Source organism: Hyaena hyaena, unplaced genomic scaffold, assembly GCF_003009895.1.
Source record: "Hyaena hyaena isolate Hyena2069 unplaced genomic scaffold, ASM300989v1 scaffold_694, whole genome shotgun sequence".
NCBI lineage: Eukaryota > Metazoa > Chordata > Mammalia > Carnivora > Hyaenidae > Hyaena > Hyaena hyaena.
In genome coordinates, this window is record NW_024081327.1 from 813,673 (window position 1) to 839,812 (window position 26,140).

A 26,140-nucleotide genomic window follows, 5' to 3' on the forward strand; every position below is an offset into this window, starting at 1 on the left:
GGGGGCGCCTAGGTGGCTCAGTTGGTTAAGCATCTGACTTCAGCTCAAGTCGTGATCTCACAGTCTGAGGGTTCAAGCTCCGCCTCAGGCTCTGTGCTTGCTGACTGCTAGCTCAGAGTCTGGAGCCTGCTTCAGATTCTGTATCTCCCTCTCTCTCTGACCCTCCCCTGTTCACACTGTCTCTCTCTCTCAGAAATAAATTTAAAAAACATTTAAAACAAATCCTGTGTTATGAGGGCCAAGGTGGCTGTATTGCTGCCCCAATGAAGCTGAAATCAGATGGAAGTCTGGTCCTGTGCATCACATCAAGCTTTAGCTACCAGGGACCAGCCTACAAGGAATTCTCAATGGTTAGGAGGAAAAGGCTAATTTCTAGAGAGTGTGGTCATGTTTACTGAACAGGGAGGGAGATACAGAGCAGGAGTGCACAGGTGTGCAAGATGGATCTGGGGGAAGAGTGTACCAGGAGTGCAAGGTGGGTGTAGAAGACAGGGCAAGCTAAACTGGAATGCAGAGAGAGAGACTCAAACTTGACAGCTGGCCTATGAAGAGAGCTGGAGCCTGGGTCCAGAGCACACTGAGACCTAGAGAGAAGGAATAAGTCAGGGAGAGAATGGGTGAAATCTATAGATACAGATTGCAGGTGCTGTTTCAGATTCTTTCCATGTGTAGTCAGGGGCTGACTCATGCTATGTTAATGTGCACTGAATGAGGGGCCCCAATATGTGCATAAACCTAGGGGCAAAGTGTGAATGGGAATATGGATGAGGAACGAAATAGGAAAGGAGTCAAGGCCCATTAAGATGCCACCTGTTTTTTTCTCTTTTTACATAGATACACACTTATTTCTCCCTTCAGAATTGCAACAAAGAATGGGACCTACTCAAGGAGAGAATTAATGCCCTAGTGCCCTCGTGAGGACAAAATTTGCCAGGCACAGTACACAATTCTAGAAGACACTAGTATCTTATTGAACTGAGTAACTCTCCTCTTCCTTAGCACATTTCTCACTTTCTTCTAGATCTCTGTGTTTATAGCAATCTTACATCATATAGCACCTGTCAGAATAATTTGGCAATAATGGGCCCAAAGGATTCCTTTTTGAGGAACAACCTGATATTCTTACAACCTGGGAAGTATCAATTGCAATGAGGCTCCATTTATAAACAAAGTAGATTCACCAGTCTCCTATTACAAACTCAGAAATCATAAGCACTGAGAAGACACATGCATAATCTCACATATTTAAGGCTTTTAAACTCTTCCCGAGTCATTACCTTTATTCTCAAATGATTTTCATCTCTCTTTGTATTTGTCCAAATTGGAAATGACACTTCACATTTACAGTGTCTTTTATAGAGTCAAACACTTAGCAAACTTTAGCAGATCTGGTTAAGTTGCTTACAACTCTGAATACTATGGCTGATCATGATTAGGTACAGCTGTAAAAAGAGTAGAAGACTATTTTCTGAGTTTCCTTAACTGGCCACTAGAATAATGGGCATGCCATCTTAACAGTATCGATAATGACAATGATTCATGTGCCAAGCACTGTAGTAAGCATGTTATAGGAGTTACATCAAGTTTTCTTCCCAATAACACCATGAGGTAGATAGGACAACTATTTCCATTTTCACAGAAGTGCTGTTCAGAAATGGTGAAGAACTTGTCAGACACCCACATGAAGACCAGGAATTCAAACCCAGGGTGTTGAACTTCATTCAGCACCACTCTCTCTGGCTTCACTCTCAGGGTGTGGAAATGGTGTTTAGGAAGAATAACCCTCTGACCCACTCACATCTCAGAACCAGCCTGCAGAGGGCCATGTATAAGTGGAGGTGAAGGAAATCAGACTTTTTCAATCTTTCCTACTTTTGGTAACTTTTCTTCATTTCTTTGGATACTGAAATGACTCCACTTCTCAGATTGAATGGTGGTCACACACTCATTTTAATAAAACAGGCGATGGCTTTTCAATGTATGTTTTTGAGAAGAGGCTCCCCAGGAGGTGGGGAACATTTGTGCATGTGAGAGTATGAACAGAATCAGTGGCCATGCAGTTCAGAAGCCATCAGTGTAGAGCAGTGGATATGATAGCACACTGACCAGGAAGCTTTGGCTTGCCAAGAACAGGGCCTGAGTTAAGTGATTTAGTGGATGGAAGGATGAGGAACAGCCCATAATCAGGGTTGGATATGGAGGGTTAGCCTTTTCAGTCTGCAGGTTAATCATCACCATGATGGCTAGAATGCACGATGCTTGTGGTGTTTTTTTCACTCAGGGGATTTAGGATACATTGATTATTTTCCCTGTACTTCAAATGTATTCCCCTATTTCATGGGGAAAAAAATGATGATTCCATTCTTCCTCCCCCAACCATTTCTAAGTATAAACTATGCTTATTTTTAGTTAATCATTATAAAATGACTACAGTGCTTTTGAAAAAAGACTTTACAATGTGTAACTTTACTTTTTTACTTTCTTTACCTCATTGATGCTGTCTTAAGGAAGAGAGCACAAATGTACTGAAATCTACAATTACTTGGAAGCTGCTGTTACCAAGGATGATTTCTATAAAATCTTTAAATCAACTTTAATAACCCTTTCCAAATGACTTTTGGAGATTTATCCAATTTGCCTTCTTTAAGCTTTGATTCTTTTACAATATTTAAAATATTTTAAAATATTACAGTATTTAATAACCCTTTAAAAGGGTTATTTCCTGCCTCTGTTTGCCTCTTTGGTTGAAATTGTCAGTTAAGTACTGGGTATCCCGAGTAGAGCACTATAAGTTTAGGTTTTCTAGATTAGTACTTGAATGTAAGTGTTTACATGTCCCACAATGTCTAGTGTCCTAAAGTATGTGAGAAATGTTCCTCCCTTCAAGATGTAGAGATTGCTAATGATAATGCAGTCATAAATTTATCACAGCTGATGCTTGACAAATATTTGCTAAATCAAGAGCAAGCTTGGGATAAATAACACCAATATCAGTGTGAGCACAGGTGTTAGGTAAGTTAGATATAGAAAAATGAAATGCTGGGCTGGTGGCATTATGTGTTTATTTACTTAAGATAGGAAAGTGGGTAAAATATACAAAGGATAAAGACTGTAAGTGAATCGTTGTAGGTACTGATAAAGTAGAACATGTAGGAACATGTTAGTCATCGTACCTGGTCTCAAAATATGCACAGTGTAAGGAGAAAGCCACTCTTAATAATGAGAAAAAATTAATGAGAATAATTATCAAAATAAGAATAGAGTAAGAGGAGAGGTCTCATCATGGATCTCTTTGGGGATTATTTACTATTATTTTTTGTAATATTCTGAAGTGTATGCTTTGTAATTAGACAAAATGATCCTTGGTATACTCCATCCTGTGATGTAGGAACGGGTTTATGGTTCACCGGAAAGGCAAGTGAAGTTTGACCAAGTCCTCAAGGCTTCAGCCTTCAACAGCCTTGGGCCCTCCAGTGGTGGGAGGTGTTGGTTCACAGGACATCTGATAAGGCAGAAAGGTAATTAACCAATAAGAGACAAGGTGTTACTGAAAAGTGGAGTTGGCGCACCTGATTACTAATTAATCAGGCGTGAGAGCACCTTGTAGATGCATTCACTATTTAATTATAGCAGCCTCTCTTGGCAAAGGAGCATATGTTCCCAGCTTAATCTACTGGTTTATACTGACATCAAATTGTCATTATCAGAAAGAATCAGGCCTTTTGATTATTTCCACTAATTTATTGAACACTTAAAATTAATGAACCCCAGGCCTTTTAAATGTGCTCAGTTGGTTTGGAAGATGGAGGAGAAAGGGGGGTGAAAAAAAAAGCCTTCGTTAAAGGGACAATTTGTTTGGATAAAGGTAAAGCAAATACATTTCATGGGTGATCTGAACTCTATTGAAAAACACATGAATTCTAAAAGCCAAGCCTTCAAAATGATGGAGAGGAAATAGGGTATGAGGTGTGCCCTGCTGACCAACATTGGCCTCCAAAGAACATATGGCTAAAGGGTTCCCTCCCTAATTATTTATGTGTCAATTCTCTTGGAGACCTCCCTGCAATTAAGTTTAATCAAATAAAAGCAATCAAAATCAAATGTTGGAAATCAATTGTTAGACTAACTAACAAGGACTTTGTGTGTGTGTGTGTGTGTGTTTCATTTTTTTTTGAAAATTTACTTAGGAGGAATTTAGCATAAAGCCAACTTTATCACATATGAGTATCTACTGTATTAAGATGCTGTTTATGTCGCATCCCCGCTGTGATTTTTTTTGTGTTCAGTTTCAGGCGAAGGCCAAGTTCAAGTGACTCTCCAGGTGAAGGAAGGTGTACCCCCAACTATTTCAGGTGAGTTTTAACCCACTCACTAAACAGAAGTGCCTGGTACAGCAGAATGTCCTCCAATAATAGTTCTAGAAATTCCTTCTATTGAATTGTGTATAAACAGGCAGGTATCAGCCCTAATGCTTTCATGACTAATGATTCCCTATTGTCACCCCTATAGCTGAAAAAGGTGTCTGCATTTCAAAGAAAGGTATAAGACGGGTGCCTTTCAAAACATTGGAAAGTAAGAATTAAAACATGTAAATAAGCACATTTCATAAATTATGGACCATATGTGCACACAGGAGTCCAGATCTGCAGATGGGCCATTAGGCTTCTACCAAATGGAAAGAAAAATTCAAGGTATCTCAAAACTTTAATTGTTCCCAGTAATTTCAGGACATCAGGGTAAACAAACCTTCTCCAAAAGTCAGATGGTTCTGTGAAATCTCTCTAACTCTTAAAAGCTGAATCCTCAAAGACTAAAAGACTCATAAACACCTTCTTATGTATTTCATTGTTTGTTTTTGTTTATCCTGAGTCAGTTTATGCATTTGCATCAGAGACAAATCTTTTCAAAGGCCAAGTCTTCCTTTGATTTCCAGTGGCTTTTTTTTGTGTGTTACATCAGAGCAGAGCCCATGCTAACCAGAAAATGTTCTAACTCCTTCATTTAAATTAATAAATAAATGGAAGTAAAAGGTACTAGACTAAAACTATAAACTAGACGTACTGATGGCTACCACTCCATGGTTATTAGACTGGGATGAATGTGGTTGTTTGTTTTCATAACTGTTTCTGGGCTGCCATAACATTTTATTCTTTATATCCCCTGTCCTTTATCCTTTTTTTCCCCTTTAGGTGGCTCAGAATGCATTATTTATTGTCTCTTGTGCAAGATGTAGAAGGATACAATGATGAGCAATAATCTTTGACTCCATGGTGTCTTATGGTTGCATGGGGAGTCAGTCAAATGACTAAATAATCAGTAAATAAATCTCCTTTAAAATAACTATTACCAAGAAAAGGATCTTGGAATTCTCTCTGACAGTTCTGTATTCAAATTTCCAATTGCTTGGGTCAGTCTCCATTTGTAGAGAACGTATCTATTGGCTGTAGTTCTCATGCCACGCCCCCTCAGAGGACTGGACTATTTGTGAGTGACCATTCCTTATTTAACCAGCTATATACTCAAGGTGTCATGCCATTCAGCACTTAGTAGGAAGATTTTTGTATTAAGGACTCTTTGGAAGGTGGCTGTAGGTGGGCAACATCCAGAGCTTCTTAGCAGGGTTCAGTTTAATTGGAAGATGTTTCACTTGACCTATCAATTACGATATGCTACGTAAATAGAAAGCTTCGTGGAGTTACAGAATATTATTAAGGGAAAGAACCTCACAGGCTATCCTATCCAATTGCCTCAATTTACAAATAAGGGAATGGAAGCCTAGAGATTAGTTTGCTTAAGTCACTCCTCTCAGTGGTTGAGCCTGGATGAGAGCTCAGGTTACCTAACTCAGTTCAGTGTTTATTATGCCATATAAACTCTGTATGAGTTTATATCGTATAAACTCTAAGATGTTTAAGTGACCTTTTGGGCATATACTAATTTATGACCTAGACTAAAATTAATTATATGTAGTAAGTTTTGCTAGCATATATAATTTGGAGCAGAAAACAGTCCGAAAATACGGAGAGTTACAGAAGTACATTACCATTCATCAGGATGAAATTTCAAATAGTAATATACTTCTAAGATATTCCCTGTTTCCTATGGTGTGGGATATAAGTGCTAATGTCAAAATTTGTTTAATTAAAAATTTTTTAATGTTGTTTATTTTTGAAAGGGAGAGAGACAGAGTGTGTGCAGGGGAAGGGCAGAGAGAGAGGGAGACACAGAATTTGAAACATACTCCAGGTTCTGAGCAGTCAGCACAGAGCTCAATGTGGGGCTCGAACTCCCAAACCATGAGATCATGACCTGAGCCAAAGTCAGATGTTTAGCTGACTGAGCCACCAAGGTGCCCTGCTAATGTCAAAAGTTAAATATGAGTGTGTATTTTACTTAATGTAAAAGTTCTATGAAAGACAGTAAAATTATTACAATAATAAAAATTCTATGACAACAATGGAATGATGAATGGAGTTCTATCTATATGTTAACTCATTCAGAGATTCAACTTGAGTGTATAATGCAGATGATATATTTTGGGTTAAGGTGCTCTATTGCAGAGAGTATCTTAGTTCACTCAATTGATCGAAGGTTCATTCTGCTTGTACATTTGTGCTCATCACGGTGGGGACATTGTGGACATGAAACTCCAGAACCAGCAGAAATTAGGGCATATATGGACCAATGTTGGGGAGAGGCAGTGGAGGTGGTGGTGAAGTCAGTTGTTGTAGAGATGCTTACTGGGTTTGTGGTGAGGATTTGTGCTAATTTGAGTCAAGAGGATATCCAGGTGTCTGAGCACCCCAGTGCAGGTCATTCATGTTCCTCCAACACTGTGGTCTTACTTATATCCTCTCAATATCCACAGTGCTTTATAAAAGATGGGAGAGGAGAAAATGAGCAGGAAAACCTACTTTGGGGAGAAGACAAAAATATTTCTGAAGAGCCTTTACCCCAATGATGTCTTTTCAGTGGGAGGTACCTGGAAATATGGTGCATAGTCATATGAGAACATTCGGATGATCAGATATATTCTCTTCCTAAATTGCCATTCTATCCCCACAGAGCTAAGTTTATTTCCTTTCCTCACATTTCTGAGACTCTGTCAGCCCTTGTCTTATTTACAGTTAATCCATCCCTTTCAGTATCTTCTGAACTTTGTCCCATCAGTAAATGACTCTGTTTTGTGTTGTTAGCCTCTCTTTTGCTGGCCAATTCTGGTCAGTGCCTCTCAATTAAAATAAAACAAAGCAAAACAAAATTCATGGATACTGAATCTTCCTCTAGTTGATATCTCTGCTGCAAACTTCTCAAAAGACTAGTGTCTTGATGCAGAGCCATAAAAAGTTTGGTGGATGAAGGATCAAAGGGGAGAGGGCAATGTTTGGTTCAGATATCAAGTTAGAGATCACCTTCAATTGTGGCTGTTGTTGAGTGACCGATTTGTAGGGGAAAGCAAGATGAGGCTTCCTCATAAGTGTTGGTCCTGACCAAAATTCATGGAATCTGGTTTCAAGGTAAGACTCATTTATCTAAAGATTAGGAAGACCAATCAAATCCTGAAGGTCTTTAATCCTAAAGTGTTCATCCCTCAGTAAGTTTTTTGGATTATCTGCCCGGTGACTTCCCTTCCTTCCCTCCAGTGCTTCACTCAGTCTGCTGTAATCCACACTGGTGACCACCTAATCCATTCCACTGGAGCCACTCTCATCTGGGTCATCCATGCTCTGGTGGCCAAATTCAGCAGTCACTCCTTATTCACTCTCTTATCAGAATTTCACTGTTAACAAGATCACTTCTGCTTTCTGGACATGTTCTTATTCTTAGGCTTCCAAAACATTCCTCTCGCCTGGTTCTTTATGCATGTCTCTGACTGCTGCTTTTTTTAACTCTAGTAGGTTTCTCGTTCTCTCCCCACCTTTCTTCATTAGTAATAGGGACATAGAAGCCTGATATTCACTATAGAAATCTAGTAACTCTGCAAGAGACTCAAATGGGTTTTCTTTTCATATGAAGTGTTCTTATCTTAAGGCAGAATGGTACAGAATGATCAAATTCATTCATAATCACAACTCTTAGTAGTTACTTTAAGATTCTGTTCAGTTAAAGACGGTTTCAGCTCTCATATATGAGTGAAGATGACAAAGTGAAGAATTCATTTCTAGCCTCTGTGATGCAAAGGGTTTTTGAAGCGTGGTATATGGTTTTAAGGAAACTGGTCATTCCCCTTTCGAAATATCACTAGAAACAAGGCATCAGAACATCCCTTTCTGTCCTTTGTGTTGCTACTTAGTGGCTATTTCAACAAAGCCTTCACCCCGTCCCCACCTGAATGTTTAGAATACAAACAAAGGAGGCAAAATTGGGAGGAAACTAGGCATTACAGTCTTGGTGTTTATAAAACATTTATAAAGCCTCTTTCTGAGTGGGACTTGTGCTGAGACCATGCCTGATTCCCATGGTGGGGTGTCGATTTGGTGCTAATTAAATTCCCTAGGATTTCTTTCTTTTTTACAGAAAAATTTTAATGTTTATTTTTGAGAGAGAGAGGCAGAGTGTGAGCATGGAGGGAGAGAGAGGGAGACACAGAATCAGAGGCAGATTCTAGGTTCTGAACTGTCAGCATAGAGTCTGACATGGAGCTCTAACCCATGGACCGTGAGATCATGACCTGAGTTGAAGTCAGACACCCAGTCGACTGAGCCACTCAGGTGCCTCTAAATTCCTTAGGATTTCTACTTGACCACAATCTATTTACTTTTCACTTACCCAAGGGCTTTAATGAGACCATGATTATGAGGGAGTTGGGTTCCAGTAGACAAAGTAACTGGGCGTTCCCCAAGGTTCTGACCTTAAGCATTTTTTCTTTTCATTTGTAATCCTCTGGAGGTATCCTCACCATCCTCAGAGTTTCAGATACAACTCTGAAATCCATCTCTTTGACTCAGAGCCCTCTCCCATTCCTCAGATTCATATCTAATCCCTGCTTACTGTGTATCTCCACTTACACGCCTTTTCAAAGATACCCCAAATTCTTTATGGCCCAAACTGAATTCATCGATGTCTATTCTAATGGACACCTCTGCTCATTACCACCTATGCTAGAAACCTGGGGGTCACCTCTGTCTCTTCTATATTTATTACCACCTTTGTGCCATCAGGCCTGGATCTCTGATTATGTCTCCAGCCTCATCACTTGACTCCTCCCAGCTCTGTGGCTCAGCAACACCAAACTGTTTAGAGACCCTTTACTTAATCTCTTATCTCTTGTCTTTACTCATGATCATGCCCTCTGTCTGTCTCCGCACAATCCCCTTTACCTTTATCACTGCCAAGCCTAAAATGCAGCTCAGTAGTTCCCTCTCCAGGAAGGCTCCTCTATTGAGGTCTCACTTCCTCTCTCTTTAGGTACCATTAAAGAGAACACCTTCAGAGCTCTATCCTTCCACTATTTACTTATACAAGTTACACAACACTGTTAGCTCCTTTGGGGTAAAAATGATGTTTTTCTCCCCTTTTTTGTATCCCTACTTTTTAGGAAATTTTGGTAGAGAAGGCATTCCTTATTTATGTTTGTGAAATTAGGGTAATGGATGAGATTTTGCACCCTCCACCCAGTCATCTGAGATATCACATTATTTGAGCTCTTAAAACTGTGAGAACATTTGTTATCATCTGTGAATCCTCTCATCCTCTTTTGAGAGACTCTCTCTGCCCTGTCTCTGTGCTAGGGATCATACTTCAGAAAAGAACATGTGGGTGCATTTCTTTTTTTAGAAATTTTTTAATGTTTTATTCCTGAGAAAGAGAGAGAGAGACAGCATGAGCAGGGGAGGGTCAGAGAGAGAGGGAGACACAGAATCCAAAACAGGCTCCAGGCTCTGAGCTAGCTATAAGCACAGAGCCTGAGGTGGGCCTCAAACCCACGAACCGTGTGATCATGCCCTGAGCCAAAGTCGGAAGGTTAACTGACTGAGCCACCCAGGAGCCCCAATGTGGGAACATTTCAACATGGTGTTGTGCGTAATAGATACTGGGCAGTCCCCAGTGGATATTATTAGATTTATGTTACAATTCCCTGATGAAGAGGCGGGTGGATGGTTGAAAAGGAGATGCCATTTCACCATCAGTGACAGAATTGATAAAAACCAGTTGGAACATATGAACTGTATGTAAACGGCAATGAAAGGTGTCCATATTTACTACACATTGCCTTTAACGTGCATTAAGAGCTATGAGAAGATTATACCTTTTGACTCAGTGATTCCATTGCCAAGATTCTATTTTAAGAAGAAATCATTGTTACTGGAAGATTTGTATATCGATATTTAACACTGAATTATTTATAATTTTAAAAGTGGAAAGATCCTAACTACCAGACATTTAGGATTAAGGAAATTATAGACGTTGCATATGATAGATACTATGTAGCCATTAAAATTATGTTGACAAGGGCTTTTAATGACATTAGAAAATGTATCTTAAAAATTGCTAAGCTAAGTAGAATAAGAACTGAATATAAATTGCATATATAATGTAATCTCAATTATATAAAAACACCAAGAAATTCTGGAAGGAAATGCAAATATAAGATTATTGACAGTTGTCTCTAGGTGGTAGGATTATGGGTAAGTATTACTATTTTTTCTTCCGGTATTTGTGTTTTCTAGTGTGCCATGATAAGCATATGTCATATTTACATAAGGTAAAACACACATGTTTGATAACAAAAGTAGAATATATTTTCCCTAGAAGTAGATGTAACTGAAGGATTGAATAATTACTTGCTTTGTAATTGATAAAATGACTTTTGGGAGGTTATAAAATATCAAAAGGCAGCTACCTTGGGAGGTAAAAATACCATCAGTATCCTAAAATAATGATAGAATTTGCAAGTTATTATAGTGACTCAGATTTCCAGAGTTGCCTTTTCTACTTTTGTAGCTTCTACCTCTGCACCTAAATCAGCTTTAAAATGGTCCCTTCCGGAAGCATGGACAGGCATTGAAGAAGGCTGGGGAGGATACAACCATAGCATTCCAGATCCTGGGGATGACGTCCTGATTTTACCCAGTGAGTAAAACAGTCCATTAATTAAATAATCACAGACAGACTGAACCAGGACAATCCGATTGGGAATTATCTGTCATTTAAATATATTGTACAAAAAAAGGATGTGGGCATTCTTATTTGTAGGCATCTGTACCTACAATCTTCTTTTCTGAATTAATATAGGTGAATAACTTCATAATCTTATGAAATCCATAAAATAGCTCAGTTTGCCTTCATAAAAGGTGGAATAAATAGTCACAGTGGCACAAGGAGGTAGAATACTCCACTCTTAGGGTATTATTCTTACATGTCAGAGAACAGATTTTCAGCAAAGTCTAGTGTCCGTATGTTTGAAAGACATAGAGTGAATGGAAGGAAGCAATTTGCAAATTCCTTCTTTTCTTTTGTCTTTGTGGATATTTTAAATATAGAACTTTTAACCTTTCAATATAGAATCTTTCAAATATGGAAAAGATGATGAATAAGCTCTTCTGTTGCCATGATATGTCAGAGATACTGGAAACAGAAATTGATAAGTAAAACAGAAAAGTAAAAGTCTACGTATGTATGTATCTATCATCCATCTAGATGACAGAATTCTCTTCCATATACACATATGTACACGTACGGAAGAAAGATAATTCTTCAGATAAACACACTCATACCTACAAAATTCTTCTTTCTTTTTTGTTTAAGATTTTATTTTATTATTATTTTTTTAAAGTAATCTCTACATCCAACATGGGGCTTGAACTCATAACCCCAAGATCAAGTTGCATACTCCACTGCTTGGGCCAGCGAGGTGCCTTCAAAATTCTTCTTTCTTAAGAGCAAGTTCTTGAAATTCCCAGAAAATCTCCCTAGTCTGAGAAGAAGATATTTTTCAAAGAACAAATACCTGTCCCCTAAAAGACCTACTTTCATTCATGGGTTAATTTGAACTTCCTAAGGTAATACTGAATTAAAAAACATCTGTACTGGAAAAAGAATGTTTGGTAATCTGTGAAGTGATAACAATGATAAAATCCAATATTTATTGATAACTCACAGCATGGCAAAATTTATTCTCCATGTGTTAACTAATTCAATCTTCATAATAACTTTGTGATATAAGTATTATTATTATTATTCCTATTTTTACTGACAAGGAAACAGAGGCCCAGGGTAGTTAAGCAACTTGCCCAGGTTGACACAGTTTGCAGGTCAGCGGTCAGGATTTTAACCCCAGAAGTCTGACACAAACCCTGTAATTCTTAACCAATCAAGTGCATTCTCTTTCTAAGAGGCCAAAGAGTAAATGACAGAGAATAGTTTTGTTGGCTGTTTTATTTAGGATAAAAAATGAAGCAGAATGATTAAAAACATGGTAATGACTTTCTGGCCATTGGTGGTGTGCCAATCTAACTGTGCAGAGAGAGATGAGGGACAGGAGAGGGCAGGCTGGCCAGTATGAACTTGAACTATTATTATCATCCTACTCCCCTATCATCCACCTCTCTTAATGGAGAATGTAACTTTTTGAATAAACAAGCTCATGAGTCATTCCCATACGGAAGGGAAAAATCTGTTCCGTCTCAGCCATTTCTTTGATGAATATAGCCAGTGGATTGGCCCTGGGCTATGGTTTTTCCCACTAAGCAAGCTGTTTCCCCCACCCCATGCAGGAAGCAAGTGAAGCTTTTGAAGGTTGCCAAGTTTTTAGTATCCGTTGGGACCTTTATGCTGAGAGAGGAGTAATGTTAGCTATCTTGCTTGGCACTGCAGTTGACTATATCCACTGTGTGCCCTGATTGTTGGGAGCCCCTGGCATTCTCCGTCACTCTTCATTCCTTTGTTCATGCATGGTCAGCTTATAAGATGGACCTGGATTCTCCATGAAACTGCTCTTAAATAGCACAGATCAAGAAATAAAATAGAATAAAAAATACCACAGATCAGTGCTTTGGGAAAAAAATGGGGTGTGAGGGGGAGGTGTTGGATGTAGAAAGTATCTTTCCATTGGTCCTCCACTCTTATTGTGAGAATCAGATAAGATTTTAAATCACGCAGTTATTGTTCATTATTTCTAGTTTTCAAACGGAAAGATAAGTGAATGAAAACGAGTATGTAATATGTAGTAAAGTTTTTGCTCTTACCCTGTTCCCACTTTTTTCTTCCCTAATATGCTATCTTTTAACTCCAACAAATGATCTTATAGTGAGCATTTGGGTCCGTTGTTGTGTTTGGGGTCTCACATAGGAGGTGTTTGGGTTTACTTTCCCTTCGAGTTTTTGGCAAACCCTGGTATTTTGGCCTCTGATGGCCCTTTAGTTTGAAATTGCCTTCTCTTTCTAGTTGTGGTTTTGTATTCATGACCTTTACCTGGCCTTCTTGGTTTCTTTCATTCCCAGTCTTCTTTGAATCAAGTAAGTTTGTTCTCTCTAGTGTGCCACAAAAAGACCACAAATATTGCTTGAATGAAGCGCACAATCTCAAAGCTGCCACCCATAATTTAATATTAGAATTAAAATCTTTGAGTTTGAATGGGTTTGACACAGCATGTCTGTGAAAAGTAATGTCTTCTCATTTGAGTAGATACCTATGAATTAAGATTTTTATGATCATGATGATGATGATAGCAGCAAATATAATTTGAGTGCTTGATGTGTGCCCTTCACTTGTGCTGCATGTTCTACGTGGATTTTTTCAGTTGATTCTCACAACTACTTTATGAGTGAATCTTGTTGTTCTCCTTTTATGGTTGAGGAATCTGAGACATGGAGAGGTTGAGTAACCTGCCCAAGTTAGAGGCTGCAGCAAGAAATCAGTTTGATTCCAGAGCCCTCCTTATAGTATCACTTAAAACAAACAAACAAACAAAGAAACAAATTTACCAGCCTTGTCTGTTCGGATTCATCCAAAATCAGATTACATATTATACAAGATTTATAGTTCTCTGCTTATTGTTCATATTGTCTCCTTCACTTAGAATTAAAAAGGAAAAAAACACCCAACTATTTATTAAGTACCTAGCATATGTCAGATACTCAAAGAATTCAATCTCACCACATCCCCATTAGATACATACACATGGAAAAACCGGAGAAACTTCACAGAGAGGTATCTGATATAATGAGCCTTTAGTAAAAGCATGTGCTTTACATCTGGCATCAAATGTAGTTGTAATTCAAGTTAATACTTCTTTCCAATTCCATTTAGGCAACATTTACAGAACACTTACTGTGTTCAAGGCGCTGTACCAGGTGCTCCTGATCTGGGGCTCCCAAGGCAAGTCAGATACAGCCATGACCTCACACAGCTAGGGATTTAGCTGAGTCAATAAAACACAGGGGCACCTGGGTGGCTCAGTCAGGCATCTGACTCTTGATTTTGGCTCAGGTCAAGATCTCAGGGTTTCTTGAGATCAGGCTCTGCTTCGGGCTCCATACTGACCCTGGGGAGCCTGCTTGCAATTCTCTCTTACCCTCTCTCTGCCCCTCCCCTGCCTACTTGCACTCTTTCAAAATAAATAAATAAACTTTAAAAACCCCACAGAATACATAATAATACAACAAATAGCTGGAGTTAGCAACAGAAGTGTTTTGAATCAAAATATTTTGAATCAAAATGTCTCAGGTGAATGGAAGAGAGATGGCTTCATGGAGGAAGAAGACCTTAAAAAAATGGAGTAAGAATCTGAGGGTCAGTTAGGAAACACAAAGGCATTTAGGGAGTTAGTAATGCTTCAGGATACAGAGGGTGGGCTGTTGACTAGGATAAACCTGGGTTCACATGTAGATTTTGATCCAGACTAATTGTGTGACATTGGAAAAGTTTTAAACTTCTCTGACCTTCATCTATAAAATGAGGGCTGTAATTAATATATATGCCATAATGTTAGAAAGATTAAATGAGATAACAGTACACATGACCACTGCATAGATTATTGACAGTAATGGAATTAGAGATGAAAGCTGTGATTTTTAATGTATCAGGTGCTCTTTTCCTTCATTTTTCCATCTGGCTGCCCCTCTTGGCCCCTGGTATTAGCGACACTTTGTATTTGCTTTCCAATGGTTTATTATTTAATTTTCACAACATCCTTGGGAGCTAAATAGGTAATAACTATTATTACAGTAAAAACCCATTTTTACATAATACGATTTTAATGGAACTGCTGATTTTACAAAATGAAAGTGACTGGTAAAGAAGATTTAAGTGATACTTTTGAACCTCTAATATAATTTTATGGTGTTTTGTGTATTTTAATTCATTAATAAAGGAAACATGTAGAACATTCCCATCATTATTCAAATGGAATAGCATAATTTTTCAATAAAATTCTTAGGGTAAATTGCCTATTTCCATTTTCTGGGAAATCAATTTTATGGAATGACCTCAGACCCATCCTATTCCATAAAAATAGGACTTTACTGTACTAATAAAAGATATCCCTATCTTAAGTATGGTACCATTTTCCTCCAAGGCGTTCTGTCTTTATAGACATTGGATTTTGAAAGAGCTGTAACTTCTTCTCAGGGTATTATATGGAGCAAGCTAAGGTAATCATGAAGAATTTGCTTTGCATTCTAGTTTTATGATAACTTCGCTTCACACAAACAAATATATCTGATTGTCTTTGCCTCCTAAATATTGAGAGAATCGGTATAATTGTATTCTAGACACCTTACAGAGTGGAAACGAGTTCTATCTAACGTATTATAAAAAATCACACTTTTGCACACATAGCTGGCCAATGGGCAAAATAATCCTGCTAACCTGTACTCCATGTTTTATCCTGAAATGACCTGAGAAGATTTGTGTAAGATGCTTCCAGTGCTTCTCTGAAGGAATTTCAACCATGACAGGATGACACCCTTCTTTCACAGAGCAGGCTTAATGAAAGGAGAATGTGTTTTAATTCCAAATGATAGGATTCTGTTTTGAAGGATACAGATATGATATCATATAGCCTCCAGCGTAGAGAGTGTGTGTGCATGTGTGTTAGAATTCACTGTGTTCCTGTTTTTCTGTATTTGAACCATACTTATTTGAAGAAATGAATGGGAGAATACTGTCTTTCTTTTATAATAGTTCTTCTGTTTGTTCTGATTTTCAATACTTGAGTATTTTAAATGGCAGAGAAGCTCATCAAAGCCATATGATGTTCAAAGATGGCAATATTTAATGCATTTCTTTGTTAAATAATGATACATTAAAGTTGGTGATATGCGGTAAAATGATCATAAATCAGGAAGTAATTTTGGGGGAAGAATTTCTACAAAACATTGTAATCATAGCAGCAGTAGTTGATTTACCTTTTTCTTATGCAAGATGATAACTAATTTAGAATAAGATACATGTGACAGAGATTTAAGCCTGAAAAATCAATTAGAAATTAGATGTTATAAATATTGTGTTATATCCCTGTAGCCTGAGTAATTTTCAATATTCCAGTCTTGTTCTATTTGGGTGGGACCAAAGAGTCTTGCAAACCATCACCTCATTTATTCTGGATTACTGGCAAATGGAAAAGGGAAGGAATTTAAGCTTAAGTCACTGTGGTCCTTTTTATGATGAAATCCATTTCTATTTAACAAACCACCTAGGCACTTAATAGCTTAAATCTCACATTTTATTTTGCTGACAATTTTGTTCATGAGAAAGCCTGAGGTTTTCTTGTTTGGCATCTCCCAGGAATTGTAGCCAGATGGTGGCTGGGATATAGTGATCTAAAAGCTTAATTTGGCTGTGTGGTTTAACATGGCTCACTCACATGGCTGAGAGTTGGTGCTGGTTTTTGTCTGGGAGCTGAGGCAGGCCAGTCAGCAAAGAGACTTCAGTTTCTTTCCTTGTGGGTTTCTCTGTGGACCTTCTTGGGCTTTCTGACGGCATGGCAGCTGGATTCCAAGAAAGGGCAGGCTAAGAGGGAGTTCTCTAAGATTGAGCAGTCCAAGAGACCTAGGGGGAAGCTACCTGTCTTCTGAGCCAATTTTAGCAGTCTCCGAATATCATGACCACCATATTCAGTTGGTCAGTCGGGGCATGAAATTCAGCCCAGATACAAGGGAGAATTAAGCTCCACCTTTCAACAGGAGAACCAGCAAAGAACTTGCAGCTGTCTTTAATCTACCACTGTGTGTGTGTTTATGTGTGTGAGTGTGTGTGTGCACGCATGTAACTAAGAACAGATGTACCGGACTTAATTCAAAAGGTTTGAGCGTCAGGGTCTGCTAAATTTGTACTGTCTTTCCTCTCTGGGCAGAATTTATTTAGATTCTGTTGGCTTACCTGAATTAGAAATTGAAGAACACCAGGAGACCAGACTGGTCACAAGATTTTAGTTTTTTCTATTTTTTATAACCTGTAATGCTTGGTGGTCTTTTATTGCCTCTTTGCTGCCCCAAAGTAGGATTGTTCAACCCTCCTAATATAACTGTGGCCCCCCGATCTGCGATTGCTCACTTTGAGGTGGGGTCGAATGACAGTGTTTGGGCTGCAGCACGTGTCCAAATCTTTACATGCACGACCAGAAGCCTCTTCTTGGGAGAGAAGAGCGTGCTGGGGTGAGGGGAAGAGCAGATAACAAACATTTTGAGCATTTTATTCCTCTCAGGGCAGAAATTAAAAGTGCACAGGGACAGCAGTCAAAATTTTCTTTTACCTTATTTAGAATATGAATGGGAAAGCTATTTGTTAAGATTTTATGGGAAAGAATAGATGAATATGATTTTTTAAGAGATACTTTTGACACAGAAACTTTATTCAGCGTTATTGTCAAATAAAAACAAATAAAAAGAAAATCTGAAAACAAAAATCAAAGGATCTTTAGATACTGTATAAATCTCCTTCCTTTTAGGCAGTTCCTTGGAGGAGAATATAGACCGTGAACATTGCTTAATGGTAAAGGGTGTTAAGGCCGCATTCTTCCCACAAAAAGGAAACCTGAAAATCTCAGGCTTCGTGGTGCAAGCATTTCCATAGACCTCCCAAACGGTTTTGAAATACTGCATGTAAACTGACTTTTCATATGTCTGTTAATTTGAGAATATATATAGAAGCTCACTATCGAAAGCAATCTAGGTGTAAAATCCTTTTGCGATATGGGTTTCTTTGATGGACTCAGTGATTATCTAGGTATTTGTTTTATTTTGGGGTGGCTTTGTGTGGATTTACTTGCATTAAGTAAATATAAATATACATGTATGTAAAAATATGGAGACATAGAATTGTTGAAGGTGCTACGGAATTTAGTGGCTATATAATCCAACTACAATGAGCCAAGGTAATGCAGGTGTTTTAAAAATTGTAAAAGGAGGTGAAATTCATTATTATTGCCCAGACTTTTATGATGTTTTGTACCAAGGATAAGAGCAGAATTTCAACCTCCTTATTTTCAACCTAGTGTTGTAAATTGCCCCCTAAAATTTAGAAGAAGGAATACTGTTGATTTGTTGTTGTTGTTTTAGATTCATTTCCTTAAAATAAGATTATATCTACAAGACACACTTGGGGCTTAGGAAATTCCTTCTCGTTTCAATAACCATGATTCAAATGGCTTCTTACAAATTAATAGTAGTACCCTAACTACTGACCAAAGCCTGTGACACAGTGCCTTTGTCAAGAATGGACAGTTTCAAATAGAAGTAAGAATTAAAAAAAAAAAAAGGTATGTATGTTTTCTCAATAAAAATCAAATTTCAATTAATAGCAGAATAGACATTTTAACTTCCTATAAGTAACTAAAGGAACATTACTTTAAAAATATATTAAAATAGGTTTGTAGACTTTCCCTCATCTCAATTTGTAAATCTCTGCTTGACTCAATCCTGGTGTTTGTTTCAGGGCTAATTAGAACTCACTTAGAATCTTCTCTTGGGACCCAAAGTCATGTAGGCCCTGACACTCTTTATGGCTTGCTAACTTGCTGGAACTAATTAGAGTTCTACTTTAATTGAGTGGTTTTTCAAAACCTTTGCTGTCATACTCACCTGAGAAACATACTCATTGTCATAGCCCATTAGTATTAGTATCATAGTCGTTTTCTTGGAGGGGACATGTTTCCTCCAGGTTTGCAAATCATAATTTGGGTGAGGGGGTTGGGTGGTGCTGGCAAGTGTGAAGTATGTAGGAGACCCAGGGCTCATTGTGGTACTTACCCCCGCTTACAGAATGACTACTTTTATACAGAATGACTACTTTTATATGTTTATAGCCTTCTGGGCACCCTGTGTTCCCGCCTGAGAGGAACCTAACAGGTATGCCTAGAAAACACCTCTGGTGCTTTTCCTTCAGTTGCAATAGATGTGATTTCTTTCCTACTATAACAACTTCTTTCCTCTGCATGACCTTTGCATACTTCAGGCATGGTTTAAAACTACTTTTTAAAGGGACTATGCACTATTTTCCACAGAACTTTTAAGTATACTTTGACCTAACGATATAAATCATCAGCTTTGTAGCAGCCATAAATGCATTGGTGGTTGCTATGGAGCTGTGCTGCTATGGTGGGAAGCAGAGTGGGCAGGTCTTGGCATTTTATTAATTGTGAAGGGCAAAGGGAATGCAAAAGGGTACTCAGTATTTTTGTGCGTGGTTTAATGGCTAGGGATGTCATCAGTAGAGATACAGGGTGAAAGGGGGAGAAATAGAGGTAACAGGTAAGATAATAAATTCCCTTATTCATATACTAAATGTCACATTTAGATGTCTGGATGGTAAGGGAAATGTGGACCAGAAGTTTGGAAGGGAAGCTAGTTGGGAATCTGGATTTAGATTTGGTAATCCTCAGAGGAGTTGACTGAAGAGGCCTTGGGGACTGAACTGGGGCTAGAGCCAACAGGAAGCCATCACACACTGCTCTAAGGAGCAGGTAGGAGACCACACTGTGGTGGAAATTCTAATTTAAGTGGCAAGAAGTGAAACCAGAGAAGGAGCAATCATGACACTGGGAAGTGAGCTAGGACAACAATAGGCAGGAAAAGAGCAACACAAAGATGGTGGAAGTGGTTCCAAGGAGGATGAGGAGGGCAATTTAGAAACTGTCTGAGGATAAACTACATACTTCCTGGAAGCTGCTACAAGTCTAAAGCAAAATCTAATGCTTGTCTTATCTTACAGTTTCACACGTCTACACTGGGTCTTTATGGAAACCCTTGTAGAGATCAGTGTCTTGAAGGATCCCCATATCTTTGTTACAATTAAAAGCAATTACTCCCAGGTGAGACAGTAGCTCTTCTAGGTGACAAGCAGGTTGTCTCTGGTCACTTTCCGGTTAGAATACTAAGTATTCTAAATTCATAGGCTAAATTAATTAATGTGTTAATTCCAACAGAATCGACCAACTGGTACAATTCAATCATTTGGGAAATAGAATAGGCTATAATCTCTAAGATATCACTGTCATCTCCTAAAGAGGTACAGAATTAAAAAACTGTAGAACAGGACAATAAATACTTTTTAAAAATATCTAGAGGATTGTATGTAATTCTTACGATGGGTTTTATTCTGGAGGTAAGAATTGAAGGTCATATTTAAGACTGGCGACAGCAGCCCATCAGAGCACTTCAAATTCCTCTCTGCTTTGGAATACTGACTGCAGCATCCAAAGGTTTTGATATTTATTTTCGAGTGTTGATATTAGGAATTAATTTCTTTAAAGTTATTAGTAAATTAAGTGACCAACTACTCTGGTTTACCCAGGACTTTCAGTGAGGAGACCTAGAAATTCTCTCGAAAGCTAGGACCAGTTGGCCACCCCACTAAGAAATCCCTTTTAAAGTTCTTACCAACTCCATATTCTATGATCTGCATTGCTCCATATTTGCTGAGAATTAATGACGTTTTTCTTGCTTTAAATGTATAAACTTATATCTTACCTAGTTTTATTCCCTCAGGAAATTTGTCTCATGGAATTAATATTCTTTGAAGAGACACAGGCATTTCTTACAAGAGAAGGGGACCTGAGTGATTGCATATGCATTTTGCCTTCCTGGTTGGGGTTGGGGAAGTATAGCCAAGTAAGGAACAGCTGCCCATGGGGCCCTTAATGTTGAGCAGGGGTTTTTTCACTTGCTCTAATTGAATTACATCTTTTTCTCTTTACTTCATGGTCTGTTTTTCCATGCAGATATTCTTGGAATGTAGAATTAAATAATTCATGATTTCTCAATTATTGGTTTAGGTATAGTTGCCATTTCTTGAGTTGATTATACTTTCTTGATTATGCTTTTAGAGTCTCTTCATATGCAGAGCTTTAAAGATAAGAAGTATGTCCAGTGTGATTAAAGGCCCAGCCCAGCCAGCAGGGCCAGGAATAGCTTAGGTGGCTTGCTGTCAACTCCTGAGTCACTATACTTTTACACAACCCAGGAGTTCTTAACTTTCTGTGTGCTCTAGTTCTTGTTGGCTGTCTGCTGCAGCCTAGATCCATTGTCCTACTAATCTTTTGCTTTTTATTTTTAAAAAAATTTTATGTTTACTTTTGAAAGAGAAAGACAGACTATAAGGGGGGAGGGCAGAGAGAAGGAGACACAGAATCTGAAGCAGACCCCAAACTCTGATCTGTCTACAAAGAGCCCAACATGAGGCTCAAACTCACAACCCATGAGATCATGACCTGAGCTGACGTCGGACACTTAACTGACTGAGCCACTCAGGCACCTCTCCTAATAATCTTTTTCATACATAAAACAAAATAGGACTATAAAAGATACCAGTGATATTAATATAGCTATCAAAATATGAAGAATAAAATTTGTGATATGTATACTTCTTTATTAGAGCATTACATGATAATATCTAGTACTGGTTCTAATCACTGTCATAATTTTTTTAACCGTTTATTTTTGAGAGACAGAGCATGAGTGGGGGAGGCGCAGAGAGAGAGGGAGACACAGAATCCGAAGGAGGCTCCTGGCTCTGAGCTGTCAGCACAGAGCCTGATGCAGGACTCAAACTCACAAACTGCCAGATCATGACCTGAGCGGAAGTTAGATACCTAACCAACTGAGCCACTCAGGCACCCCATAATTACTATCATAACTTTAATGTTATTGTAGCTGTTCTTCAAAAAGTGCTGCCATATAGTCCTTCTCCATAAATGCATGCTGTTCTTCTGCTGGAGAAGTGGGGGCTCACTCCTCTTCCTTTGAATCTGAGCTGGCCTTAGTGAGTTGCTTGGTTGATAGAATGTAGTAGAAGTGATTGTTCTGGGACTTCCAGGGGCAGATGATAAGAACCCCACGTATAAGAAGACCTTTTTGCCTGAGCGTCTTTCAGAACAAATCCCTCAGGCTATGGGAATCCCAAAACATGTGGAGGGGCCATGTTTTTCACACTGATTGCTGGCCCCATATAAGCATCAGCTCATAGGCAACACCAATTTCTTTTCTTTTCTTTTTTTTTAGTTTTTATTTTTTTATATAGTTTATTGCCAAGTTGGTTTCCATATCACACCCAGTGCTCATCCCAACAAGTGCCCTCCTTCATGCCCATCATCTCCCCTTCCCCTCTCCCCCACCCCCATCAATCCTCAGTTTGTTCTCAGCATTCAAGAGTCTCTTATGGTTTGCCTCCCTCCCTTTCCTTAACTCTTTTTTCCCCTTCCTTCCCCCATAGTCCTCTGTTAAGTTTCTCCTGTTCCACATATGAGTGAAAATATATGGTAGGTATCTGTCCTTCTCTGTCTGACTTAGTTCACTCAGCACAACAACCTATAGAGTCCCATCAACGTTGCTACAAATGGCCAGATTTCATTCTTTCTCATTGCCATGTAGTACTCCATTGTATAGGTAAACCACATCTTGATCCATTCATCAGTTGATGGACACTTAGGCTCTTTCCATGATTTGGCTATTGTTAAGAGTGCTGCTATGAACATTGGGGTACATGTGCCCCTATGCATCAGCACTCCTATATCCATTGGGTCAATTCCTAGCAGTGCTATTGCTGGGTCCTAGGGGAGTTCTATTGCTAATTTTTTGAAGAATCTCCACACTGTTTTCCAGAGAGGCTGCACCAGTTTACATTCCCACCAACAGTGTAGGAGGGTGTCTGTTTCTCCACATCCTCGCCAGCGTCTATAGTCTCCTGACTTGTTCATTTTTGCCACTCTGAGTGGCATGAGGTGGTATCTCAGCGTGGTTTGATTTGTATTTCCCTGATGAGGAGAGATGTTGAGCATCGTTTCCTGTGTCTGTTGGCCATCTGGATGTCCTCTTTGGAGAAGTGTCTGTTCATGTCTTCTGCCCATTTCTTCATTGGATTATTTGTTTTTCAGATGTGGAGTTTGGTGAGTTCCTTATAGATTTTGGATACTAGCCCTTTATCTGATATGTTATTTCAACTATCTTATCACATTCCATAAGTTGCCTATTAGTTTTATTGATTGTTTCCTTTGCCGTGCAGAATCTGCTTTTAATCTTGATGAGGTCCCAATAGCTCATTTTTGCTCTTGATTCCCTTGCCTTTGGAGCTGTGTCAAGTAAGAAATTGCTGTGGTTGAGGTCAAGGAGATTGTTTCCTGCTTTCTCCTCTAGGGTTTTGATGGTTTCCTGTCTCACATTCAGGTCCTTCATCCATTTTGAGTTTATGTTTGCGTATGGTGTAAGAAAGTGGTCTAGTTTCATTCTTCTGCATGTTGTTGTCCAGTTCTCCCAGCACCATCTGTTAAAGAGGCTGGGTTTTTTTTTCCCCCCCAATTAGATACTCTTTCCTGCTTTGTCAAAGATTAATTGGCTGGACATTTGTGGGTCCAATTCTGGGTTCTCTATTCTGTTCCACTGGTCTGTGTCTGTTTTTGTAGGCAACACCAATTTCTAGTCTTGTCAGTGATGTATCTTGGACATCCAGATACATTGAGCCAAATAATAGGGTCTTGCTGACAACTCTGAAGTTTTTTTTCCCTTTATCTGAGAACATATTAAAAATCTCGAATTTTAGGGCCACCTGGGTGGCTCAGTCGGTTAAGCATCTGGCTTCATCTCAGGTCATGATCTCGCGTTCATGGGTTCGAGCCCCGGGTCGGGCTCTGTGCTGACAGCTAGCTCAGAGCCTGGAGCCCATTTCAGATTCTGTGTCTCCCTCTCTCTCTGACCCTCCCTGCCCATGCTATCTCTCTCTCAGAAATAGATTAAAAAAATTTTTTTTAATAAAAATAAATATCTAATTTTATCCATGGGTCAGTATGACTCAGGATTTCTTGTGGATTACATAATACTCCCTTAGAAGGAGCATTCCAAGGTTTTGTCCATTAAGATTCTATATGGGCCCTGGAGGAGTTAATGACCTGCATGCTATCCAAGAGAGCAAACAGCGACAAAAAAAAAACCTTCTCCTGAAAGTGAACATTGGTGTTCTTTCCCCACAGTCATTTACACTTATTCCATCATGCCATTTGCACAGTAGGCCTGGTATTAAAGCAGAGTTCAGGAATCATGAATATATTGAACAAATACTTACTGGGTACATGATTTATTATGTGCCAGGCATTTTGCCTTATGTTGAGGATAAAATGGTGAGCAAAAGTTCTAATACCTACCTAGAACTTACTGCCTAGTATGAGAGACAGAAACGTAAACACACATACAATTATAAACTGACAAAATTAACAACTACTCTTCAGATACATTTAGAGAGTTATGAAACCATGTACCATGAGGGCCTGGACTGGAAGGGAAGTGAACCCGACCAGGTGAATCCATATTGCAAAGCTAAAAACAATGATTTGTATATTAACTATTACTAATAATAAATTTACCCAGAATTTGTCAAATTGTTTCCTATGAAATTGGCTCTTTTATAAGTATCAATCACATGGGAGAAAGATAGCAAAGTCAAGTAAGTTTGGAAAATTTTGGACTAAACCAGAAAAATAAACTCCTTGAATCTGGTCTTTACAAAGCTTTTTATATAGTAGTACGGATTGTGTGATTTCCAGACGGGGATACAATATGAGCTGTTTCTCAAAGATGTTTCACCATGAAATCCTTTTATTCATAGAGCAGTTTATGATGCCAGGAAACGCTGAGTACAAAGTAATCTCACACTTAATCTAATCCTTGCAAGCACTCCCTTGGGCTAGGTATTCAGTTGTATTAGGGAAGATTAGGTCTTCTTTGGAAAAAAAGTCTGTTCTACAGTGTCAGGGACCTGGAGTCCATTTATCTTCTAGCTTTACCATGTGTTGTTTCTATTCCCAAAGTTACTCTGTAGTCCAGTATGGTTGCTGCAGCTCTAGCCTTTGCAGCTACATTCTAGACAGCAAGAAATAAAAAAGGATTCTTGTTATAAGTCGCACATGACACCTTTTCTTACATCTTACTGGCTAAAATGTAGAATGACCATAACTGATTGAAAAGGAGACTGGGAAATGTAATCTTTTTGACTAGGTGAGAATATATGCAGCTAAAAATTGGAGTTCTTGTTACTAAGGAGAGGGAAAACACTAGAAGGCAGCTAGTGATCTCTGCCACAGTTATCTCTCATTTTGCACGTATAGGAGGATTAGGAGGAACTTGACGGAGGAACAAGGGGGAGAAGAAGGGCGGAAATGGTGGGGGAAAGGGAGAGAGGCAAACCATGAGAGACTCTTGAATGCTGACAAAAACTGAGGACTGATGGATGTGGGGGGGACGGGGGGTAGGGCATGGAGGAGGGCACTTTGGGGATGAGCACTGAGTGTTATGTAGAAACTAATTTGACAATAAACTATTTGTAAAAAAAATAAATAAATAAATAAATAAATCTTAAAAAAATTATCTAGGGAAGAGATCCCACTTCTCCAAAAAAAAAAAAAAAAAAAAAATTAAAAATTTATTAAAAAAATTTTTTCATGTTTTATTTATTTCTGAGAGAGAGAGAGACAGCATGAGCAGGGAAAAGTCAGAGAGAGGGAGATACAGAATCTGAAACAGGCTCCAGGCTCTCAGTTAGCTGTCAGCACAGAGCTCGATGCGAGGCTCGAACCCACAAACCATGAAATCATGCCCTGGGCCAAAGTCGGACGCTTAGCCGACTGAGCCACCCAGGTGTCTCTGTTATCTCTCATTTTACAGCTGAGAAAAATGGGCCCCAAAGGAGATGCCCAAGAAAGCTCAGAGACAGCAGA

At 38.8% G+C, this 26,140-nt stretch overlaps 1 protein-coding gene across 1 annotated transcript in view; it reads left to right on the forward strand.

Moving 5' to 3' along the window:
* The window catches only part of PKHD1 (PKHD1 ciliary IPT domain containing fibrocystin/polyductin), a 488,222-nt gene that overhangs the window by 262,323 nt on the left and 199,759 nt on the right, over positions 1–26,140 (forward strand). The window contains 2 exon segments of the mRNA XM_039217466.1: positions 4,287–4,352; positions 10,945–11,073. Of these exon segments, the coding sequence (XP_039073397.1) occupies positions 4,287–4,352; positions 10,945–11,073 (195 nt within the window).